At 37.7% G+C, this 10,759-nt stretch overlaps 1 protein-coding gene across 1 annotated transcript in view; it reads right to left on the bottom strand.

Moving 5' to 3' along the window:
- Window positions 1-10,759, bottom strand: part of LOC102767578 (chromosome unknown open reading frame, human C3orf67) — a 217,528-nt gene that overhangs the window by 125,980 nt on the left and 80,789 nt on the right. The window contains exon 4 of the mRNA XM_015558251.1: window positions 8,402-8,516. Within this exon, the coding sequence (XP_015413737.1) occupies window positions 8,402-8,419 (18 nt within the window). The 5' untranslated portion in view covers window positions 8,420-8,516. The remainder of the gene's footprint in view (window positions 1-8,401; window positions 8,517-10,759) is intronic.

Consider the following 10,759-nt stretch of genomic DNA (forward strand, 5'->3'; position numbering starts at 1 on the left):
GTTGTAGCTATCACTGTGAGGAATTGACCTCCAGGCCAATTGCCTGTGAGAATCAGCTGTGTCTGCCTGCAGTGGGAGAACTTCTGTGCTGAAGACACCCCTCTGGGGGTAGACTTGCTTCGATGGGGCTTTGGTGCTCACTGAGTCTTCCCCCTGAGTGTGTCTTTTATGGTTCCACGGAGCTGCAAACTGGCTGGTCCCACTCTGACCTCTGGGTTTCCTGGTTCCTGGATCTCTAGGGAGGTGCTAATCTAGCCTTTGCCTGAGGCTATCCAGCAAAAGCCTCCCTGCAGGGCTTGGGTGGGGCAGGTCCCAAGGGACAAACAAGGCGGGACTAGCAGTTATGGCTGCTCTCAGTCCTGCCCTCAGAGGCTCTGCTTCTCAGTGTCTCGTTAAGCCCCTCAGAGAGAAAGCTGTAAGCCCCTTGGAGAGAAAGCTGCCCTCGAGTTCCGACCAATGCCAGACAGTCCCACTTTTCCTGTATGAGTCTGGGTCCCTAGAGACTCGCCTGGAACTGGAGCTCAGAGCCAGAGACTCCCTCCCGGTTGAAAATGACAACCGAGCCCTCAGCCGCCAGCCCACTCCGCATGCATCTATGCACCTTTGTATTTTACTTCCGTACTGTGCCTCCTCTGAGTCTCAGTATGCTTTTCTCTTTCCTTTTAGTTGTAGGATTTCCACTCAGCTAGCCTTCCTGTGGTTCTGGGTGATGTCCATTCCGTCTTTTAGTTGTATTTTTGAAGTGGTTGTTTGAGGCAGCAAACTCCGGTGTTTACCTATGCCGCCATCTTGGTTTTCTTAGCTGATATTTATAAAGGTTCTAATTTTCATAAGCTTTAACAAAGAACTCATTACTAATACAAGTGCTGTGGTATATTTTCTGAAGTTTTGTAAAGAGCATAAACTTTCTACTAGCAACAGGTGCATTATATGAAATATTATTTAAAAAATAATATTATAAAATATAAAATATTATTTTCATTATTTTTGGTGATATCATACATTCTTAAAACACCTGCTTTTAACTTTTTCTTGGTCTGTTATCACTTTATTTTTATGTGTAACTCTAGTCCAGTAGGGAAGAGCTCTTAATCTAAATATTCATAATCATGGGTCCTTAAGATGCTTGCACCAGAAAGACAGCAATGTGATAGATAAAAGACAGTGCTGTTTATTTATTTATTTTATTAATAAGTGAAGTTATGTTACTTACTTCCAGAATATAATTTTGCATGAAATAATTGACTGGCAAAGTGTAAAAGAATGATTCAAAGCATGAATTTCTGTTTTTCACTGACTCATATTTTGGCAATGTGGCTTTATTATACCAATAAAAGGATGACACATTTTGTGAACACACACACACACACACACACACACCTGTGTGACTCATTCACCCTGGGCCTAGGAGAACACCCCGCAGGGGAATGAGGTGGGCACTCACACACACATACACTCAAATGCATGCTCTTGGTTGTCCCAGCACTGCTTTGATTTCTCAAGCCATTACTATACAAAAGCTCTGAAGATAACTGAATTCATTCTGCTAGGATAGAAAGAGCCTGAGTCCTAACAGGTCCAGCTCTAGCCATCATTGCCTTTCTAAAAGCAAGCAACAAACAAGAAACCACAATTTCATAATCTAGCTATCTGTTTTCATGCTCCTAAAATGATAATAAAGAACAAAGTTTTAAGATGTTTATTATGCCTTTCAAAATAAATTTTCACATGTTAGTTTTAATTTCTCAAAAGAAAATCTGCTTATAATGACTTTATTAATCTCTATCACCATCATATTATGTTTATTAAATGGTGCAAGCAGAGATTGAAATAGTAATTTTATGTCCACATGGAGAAGCAATTATCTATTACTACTGTATTAAAAACAATTTCCCCAGGAGAAGCAAGTCATGACAAGTCTTATATGAAGAGAGGGGAGCTGAGGAGGGGAGGTTGGGACTGCCAGCAGCAGCTCTTGGCTGAACCAAGGAAAGGCAAATTCCTGGTGGGAATATTGTCATTATACCTGTTCAGCAATTAATTCCTATTTTCTAACTCCCATCCAAATCAAATAAGCTATCTCCTCCTGAAAGAGCAGCCCCATCTTTCTCTTGCTAATCCTCAACTCACCCTTTCACTGTGCCCTCTGAAATCCTTACTGCTGAAAAGTACTTATGCCTCTGTATTGTTCTAAGGGTCCTACACACCTGACCTTAACTGACACCTGTCTTTTCTCTGAGACCTTACTTCCTCTTCAACACTAGAGCTAGTTTACTTAGGAAGTCACATGTGCTTCTCCAGCCATGTTTTGAGGCTGTGGGGCTGAGTGGCATTGGGAGAAGGTATGCTCTATTGCTCTTTGGAGTTTGCAGCACACATTGGCAGGTTCTTCTATCCTTTTAGCTTCATTAATCTTCCAACTACTCCCCAGTTACTCCTAGCTCTTCAGACACACCCTAACCAGCATATATACTCATTCCTGAAAAATGCTGGGACCAGCAGGTAGTGTTGCATCACAAGGTTTTTGTTTGTTTGTTTTTTGGCTCTCTTGCCCTTCTCTGGCTTTTCAGATCTCCGCAGGGAGGTGGAAAATGGCCTGTGTTCCCTAGGAAGGTGGGCACCTCCTGTGTGATCCATTTGCCTAGGAGAACTCCCCGTAGAGGAATGCAATGGGCAATGGGGCTCCAAATTGTGAAATCCCAGTGATGTCCCCCAGAGCCATATGTCACTAATGCAGCCTCAATGTGCTGGGGTGGGGTGAACTTGGGGAACCCAGCCACCTCCTTTGTTGCTTTGCCCTCCCAGCAATAGCAACCTCAGACCTTCATGGAGTCCCCACCATGTGCCTCCACCTAACCTGGGATTAGTCGCAGAGTGCTCCCTTCTCTCAGGGAAAAAGTGTTTCTAAAGTACCAGTTCTTGGATTTGCAGATAATGTGTTCTGCAACAGGACAGGAAGGGTGAGGGGAGGCGACCAGGCTCTGTGGCTTTGTTTATCTGTTTGGAATGCTGATTGTCAGACAACCATGGCTGCACCTCTGTGCTTAGTCCCTGCCCGGGTCACTGGAGTTAGCTAGAGCTGATACTGTCCACTCCTGCAGGACTGCTCACTGTATCTCTCTGCTCCTCCCTGCTGAAGGGAGTGCTAGCCACAACCTAATTCCTCCCCTCTCCAGGCTGAGCCCCGCAGTGAGCTCCAGGCGGAGGGCTGCATCTGTGGCTCATCTCAGTTTTTCTCCCTTCTTACCTCCCCTGTTTGCTCTCACGTGCCCACCTTTAGATGTTTCAATGCACAGATCTCTCAGACATGTTTGTGCATTGAGCCAGGGAATGCTTTGTTGAATTATAGCTGTTCATATCGTTGAAACTTCCAAGGGAGAGAGAGAGAGAGAGATTTTTGTTCCATTCATTTATGCATTCATTGATAGAGCCTAGAGTCTACTCTAGACTAAAGATTGAACCTGAAACCTTGGTGTATGGGAATGACACTTTAATCAACTTAACCAACTGAGTTACCCAGCCAGGGCAGGATTTTAAAAATGTACACCTAAATGACATTGTATCTAAATTAATCTAACTCCTCCATTACCTTTTCATTTAATAACCCTTAATAAATTAAATACTGTTTTAAAAAATGTCCAAATCACTGGCTCTACGGAAAAAAATGATGTTTGAGGGGAATTTTTAAAAACATTATACCACACTTTCAGTTTGTAATAAAAGATATAAAATATTCCATCAGAATTGTAATTCAAGAAAGTGGAACTCCTAAAGAGCAGTTTTATCTATTTAAATGACAAACACTGGGTATTTGAGTGGTAAAGGTTACTAAAAGATTTTGGCATTGTAATCTATCATACCATTGTTATATCTTCTATGAATGATTCATTCCCAACGATATATCATACCTTGAACTTTCTATTCAAATGGAATTAAATTTACTGAATATGAATACTTACTTTGGTGGCAAGACATGGATGTTCATCAGATACTATCACTAACAAATTGAAATTATTTTAAAGAGGTAGTAAGATTGATTTCAGTGAGTCTTGACTAAGTGGCTACATCCATTGTTTAATCTGATGATCATTAATTTTTATAACTATTCTTCACATTGAAAACCAAAGCTAAAAGTATAAATTGTTGTAATTTAAATGGTAGAGTTAATCCTTCATAATTAAGAATAACATGAAAAAGAAAAATTTTTATTAGCAAGGTTGAACATTTAATAGTAACTGGAATAGTAAGTGGACTATAAATAAATATTTATATTGGTGTGGCTATAAGAATATTAACTTTATTTGCTGCCTCTGGCTATGTAAAGATTTTAGCTAAAGAACCAAGGCAAAGTGGACCATTTGGCAATTATACTCTAAATCAGGGTTACAAACTATATGCCTAGAGGGCCCAGGCATATAAATTAAATGAGTGAAGCAGGAAGGAGCTGATGTACCTGCATTTCTTAAAGCTCTGTTAAAAGTGTACAGTTGCCCTTTAGCTCCAGCTGACTGCTTGCTCTGCAGACTTAACATTGATAACTTCTGACTTATAAGTGTTAGCTAAAATGCTTTTAAAATTCTGCATTCCAAAGTTTACCATCAAAATATCTATAGTTCTGCACAGCTCACACTGGGGATGGAGCCCACAACCCGGGCATGTGCCCTGACCAGGAATCGAACCGTGACCTCCTGGGTCATAGGTCGACGTTCAACCATTGCGCCATGCCGGCTAGGCAGGATTCCCTCATTTTTAACAGCTGAATAATATTCCATTGTGTGTGTGTGTGTGTGTGTGTGTGTATGACACACACAACATCTTTATCCATTCATCTGTTGATGAACACTTAGTTTCCATATCTTGGCTATTGTAAATAATGCTGTTATGAACATGGGAATGTAAGTATCTTTTAAGTTAGTATTTTCCTTTCCTTTGTATACATTCCCAGAAGTGACACTGCTGGATCATATGGTAGTTCTATTTTTAATTTTCTTGAGGATTCTCCATAGTGGCTGTATCAGTTTACAATCCCACCAACAGTGTAAAAGAGTTCCCTTGTTTCTACATCCTCACTAGCATTTGCTCTCTTTTTATCTTTTTGATGATGGCCATCCTAACAGGCTTAAGGTGATATCTCATTGTGGTTTTGAGTTACATTTCCCCAGTGACTAGTGACGTTGAGCACCTTTTCATATCCCTGTTGGCTTTTCATATGTCTTCTTTGAAAAATGTCTGTAAAGGCATTTTGGCTATTTTTACATTGGGTTATTTGTTTCACTTTTTGCTACTGAGGTGTATGGGTTCTTTATATATTTTGGATATTAACTCCTTGTCAAATATATGTTGGAAATATTTTTTTCCTATTCTATACATTGTCTTTTCACTTTGATTTGTTTCTTTGCTGTGCTTAAGCTTTTTTATTTTGTTGCTTATGCTTTAGGTGTCATATTCAAAAAAATCACTGCCAAGCCCCATGTCAAGGGGCTTTTCTCCTATCTTTTCTTCTAGGAGTTTCATGTCTTATATTTAAGTCTTTAACCTGTTTCAAGTTAATTTTTGTGAGTTGTGTAAGATAGGGGTCCAGTTTCATTCTTTTACATGTGAATTATCCAATTTTCCCAACACCATTTATTGAAGAGACCCCTCCCCTCCCCCTCCCCGAGTATTCTTGGTTTCTTTGTCAAATATTAGTTGACTTGTATGATGGGCTCTCAATTATGTTCTATTGATCTATCTGTCTTTTTTATGTCAGTACCATACTGTCTTGATTACTATAGCTTTATAGTATAGCTTGCAACCAGGAAGTATGATGGCTTCCGCTTAGTTGTTCTTTCTTAGGATTGCTTTGACTATTCAGGGTTTTTTGTGATTCCACATAAATGTTAGGGTTGTTTTTCCTATTTCTGTAAAAAATTGCCACTGGAATCTTGATAGGGACTGCATTGGGCCTATAGGTGGCTTTTTGGTAGTATGGACATCTTTAATTCTCACCCAAGGATATGCTTTTATCGACTTTAGAGAGAGAGGTTGGGAGGAGAGGGAAAGAAGAAAAACATCGTTGTGAGAGAAAAACGTTAACAGGTTGCCTCCTGCACATGCCCTGACCAGAGCTGAGCATGGAACCTACAACCTTGGTGTGTGCCCTGACTGGGGATCGAACCTTTCGTTGTATGGGATGATACTCCAACCCACGGAGCCACACCGGCCAGGGCCTGCTGTCTTTGTGTTTTGATGTCTTGGGGTATTGGTATACTTTAACTTCTATATTATGCTCTTTTGTGTGATTACTACAGGTTTTTCTTTTGTGGTTACCATGAGGCTTACATAAAACATCTTAAAATTATAGCACACTTTTTAAAACTAATAACTTCAGTAGAATACCTAAGCTTTACACTTTTACTTCTCCTTCCCTTACATTTTAGGTTATTAATGTTATAATTTATATATTTTTATATTGTGTAACTAATAACAGATTATTTAGTGATGGTTGTTTTTACTACATTTGTGTTTGAACTTTAACTAGAGTTGTAAAGGAATTACACACCACCATTACCCTATACAGAATCCAACTCTATGTATTTACCCTTACCAGTGAGTTTTTTACTGCCTTCTTATGATTTTATGATGTTAATTGGTGTCCTTTATTTTCACTCAAAGAACTCCCGTTAGCATTTTTTGTAAGGTGGGTCTCATAGTAATGAATTCCCTCAGCTTTTGTTTGTTTAGAAAAGTCTTTATCCCTCTTTCAGTTTTGAAAGGCAGCTTTTCCGGGTAAAGTATTCTTACTTGACAGTTTTCTTTTCTTTCAGTATTTTGAATATGTCATCACATTCTCTTCTGGAATGAAAAACTCCTGTTGAGAAAACTTTTGAGTCTTATGAGGGGTCTCTGGCATGTAACTTTTCTCTTTTCTCTTGCAGTTTTCAAAATTCTTTTGTTGACTTCTGACAATTTAATTATGAAGTGTTTCTGTGAGGCTCTATTCAGGTTCAACCTATTTGGGATCCTTGGAGCCACGTGGAACTGGATGTTTATTTCTCGCCCCAAATTTAGAAAGTTTTCAGGCATTATTGCTTTAATACGTTGTCTCTGTCCTTTTATCTTTCTCTTCTCCTTCTGGAATTCCCATAACACAAATATTCTTTCATTGTGTCCCATAACTCCTAAAAGCTTTCTTGACTCTTTTTCATTCTTTTCCTATTTACTCCTCAGACTGAATAATTTCAATTATCCTATCTTCCAGGTCACTGATCTTTTTCTTCTGCATGGTTCAATCAGCTTTTGAAGCTCTCTACTGAATGCTTCAGTTCAGTTACTGTATTTTTCAGCTGCATGATTTCTGTTTGATGTTCTTTGAGGTTTCTATTTCTTTGTTGAAATTCTCATTTTGTTCATACATTGTTTTCTTAATTTCATTTAGTTTTCTGTCTATGCTATCTTGAAGTTCATTCACTACATGTCTTTAAGATGAATATTCTGAATTCTTTGAGAGTTCATAGATCACTTTTATTTAGGATCAGTTATTAAAGCTTTATTAATTTCCTTTGTTGGTGTTATATTTACCCAATTTTTCATGAGCCTTGATTCCTTACATTTGTATCTATGCATTTAGGATAGGTGCTTAAAGTTGTCTTTAAAAAATAAATTTATTTAAGTCTACCCACCCCCCTGAAGTGAATAGATTTAAAGGAAATAATTAAGTACATATTAGAACAGGTAGTACACAAACATGGTAGTCATGAGAGGGGTATTAAAATGACTGAAGTTTGAGAGACTAGTCAGTCATAACAAGCCCAAGTCTTTTAATCTATAATCTATTGCTTATCCATGCATACATTATATGCTGCTTTAGCTCTCAGAGGTTACATAACAGGCATAAAATCTTCAACCTATATCAGGCTGTTATAAGACTGATTTTTTCCTAAAACTATTTTTTAAAAATATGGAAATAATGATCAGTCATTCTCTGTTCTCAAATATGTACTAATTTCCAGCCCTGAAATTGTTCCTTCTGCTTGGAATGACTGGCTTCCCATCTCTACCTGCTGAAATCCTACAATCCTTCAAAGTCCATGCTAAATGCAATCATGCAATCTCTTTCATGCAATCTTTCCTCATCCTGAAATCTGACAGATTTCTCTGCCTTTCACAGTATCAATAGCACCTTCCCTTTCTACTGTGCTTCCCATTACAGTTTTGATGGTATTTATGATATTTAAATAATTATATTCTTCTACCTAGTAGATTTTAAGCATTTTCATGTGAGAAAAATAAAGAGTATGATTTTTATTCACCTTTATACTACTATAGCACTTAACAAAGTGCCTTATACACAGACTAAGCACATAATTAATATTTGCTGAATTGAATTTAATATTTTAAGCAATGTTCATGTGACACTTACAATTTTGCGCTTGATCATGAAAAGTGGAATTTTTGCATGGAGAGGGGTTGATGACAGTTCTTTATGAACCGTTGATAAGTACAATCTTCTTTTGATATTCCCTAAATCAGTAATTCTGAAAAAAGAAAGAGAAAAGAAGAGAGAAAGATTTCCATCAAGATAATAACCATGTCTTTGGATAATCATCAAAATGATATAATTTATCATATAGAATCTTTCCAACAGGGAGATCAAACACAGAATTTAAGAATTGCCTTTTTTTCTCTCAAGAAGCAATAAAATTTCTTCCTTAAATTCAAAGTGCTCACAAGCTTGAATGTATAAATTCACTCAATATGCTAATTTATTTCAGTACTTTATACTAGATTTCCAGTCTTCCAGCCTATGAAAAGAATTCAATTTGTATGAACTGAATAACTGCTAGCCTTTAATAACCATGCTTGTTCCAGCCCCTTAGGTTTGTGTTATCTTGGGACATACTGTCACATACTAAATAAGAAAACATTATGGGTTTCTTTCCCTGAAAATGCACCTGTCATTTTATATAGGCTGTTAGTCTGCTTAGAGACAGACACAAAACACTGACTGTCGGTTTCACTTTCTAAGCACATATCTTCAAACCAGAATTATAATACACAAGTTTATTGCTCACTATTCAGGTCAACCTGCAGTGATACCAAGGACACTGAATTTGAACATCTTTAATAGATTTAGAGAATAGCCATGATCACAAAGATTAGGTTTCCTTCAAATTGATAGGAGCTCATTTTTATGTTCTGCTTCCTTTAGGTCTCAGAGATAACACCGCAGGCTAAAATCTCCAAACCTGTCTCAGGCTGCTCTATAGTAGAATTGATGCTTCCTGAAAGGCTATCTTTTTATTAGAGTATAGTTAATTTCCCCCTTATTTTGAGGAACCTTGCCTACATATACCAACTGCTAATTTTCTACAATTAGCAATTTCCAAAGGAGAAAACATTTAATTTGAATATTTGTAGTGTAATTATTTTTTAAGTCAACATAGCCTTCTTTTCTATGTTTAAGTGAGTTTATTGGGGTGACACTGGTTAACAAAATTACACAGGTTTCAGGTGCACAATTCCACAACACATCATGTACCACTGTATTAGGTTCACCACACCAAGTCAAGTCTCCTGCCATCACCACTTATCCCCCCATACACTGGCCAACACCTTCCCCAACTCCATTCCCCCTAGCAATTAACAAACTGTTGTCTGTGTCTATGACTTTCTATTTTTTGCTCAATCCCTCCACCGTCCGCAAGACCCCACCCTTCGGACAGCTGTGAGCCTGCCTCTATCTATGAGTCTTTCTCTCTTGTGCTTGTTAGTTTTCATTTTGTTCATTAGATTCCACATATTAGTGAAATCATATACTTGTCTTTTTCTGACTGGCTTATTTCACTTAGCATAATGCCCTCTAGTTCCATCCATGCTGTCACAAAATATAAGGTTTCCTTTTTTTTTTTTAACAGCCTAGTAGTATTCCATTGTGTAAATGTACCGTAGTTGTTTTTTTTTTTATCCACTTGGCTGTGTCCAAATCTTGGCTATTGTAAATAACATTGCAATGAAGATAGGGGTGTATATATTCTTTTGAATTAGTGTTTTGGGGTTCTTCAGATAAATTCTCAGAAGTGGAACAAGTATATCACAAGGCAGTTTTATTTTAAAACTTTTGAGGTAACTCCATATTCCTTTCCACAGTGGCTGCACCAATTTGCATTACACCAACAGTGCATAAGGGTTCCCTTTATTCCACATTCTCATTAACACTTGTTTGTTGATTGATGATAGCCATCTGACAGGTGTGTAATGATACCTCATTGTGGTTTTAATTTGTAGTTCTCTGACGACTAGTGATGTTGAGAATCTTTTCATATGTCTATTGGCCATCGGTATGTCTTCTTTGGAGAAGTGTCTATTCAAGCTCTTTGTCCATGTTTAAAATTTGGTTTTTAGTGTTGATTTTGATAAGTTCTTTACAAATTTTAGATATTAAACCCCTATTAGATGTATTGGTGAATATGTTCTCTCATTCAGTGGGTTATCTTTTCATTTTGTTAATAGTTTCCTTTGGTGCACAAAAACTTTTTAGTTTGATGTAGTACCATTTATTAATTTTTATTTTGTTTCCCTTACCCAAGGAGATATAGCAGAAAAAATATTGCTATGAGAAATGTCCGAGATTTTACTGCCTGTTTTCTTCTTGGATTTTTATGGTTTTAAGTTTAACATTAAGTCTTTAATAGATTTTGAGTTTATTCTTATATATGACTAGAGGCCCGGTGCACAAAACTTTGTGCACTTGGGGGGGGAGGGGGGGCCCTCCGCCCGG

The sequence above is a fragment of the Myotis davidii genome, unplaced genomic scaffold, assembly GCF_000327345.1.
Source record: "Myotis davidii unplaced genomic scaffold, ASM32734v1 scaffold189, whole genome shotgun sequence".
Taxonomy (NCBI): domain Eukaryota; kingdom Metazoa; phylum Chordata; class Mammalia; order Chiroptera; family Vespertilionidae; genus Myotis; species Myotis davidii.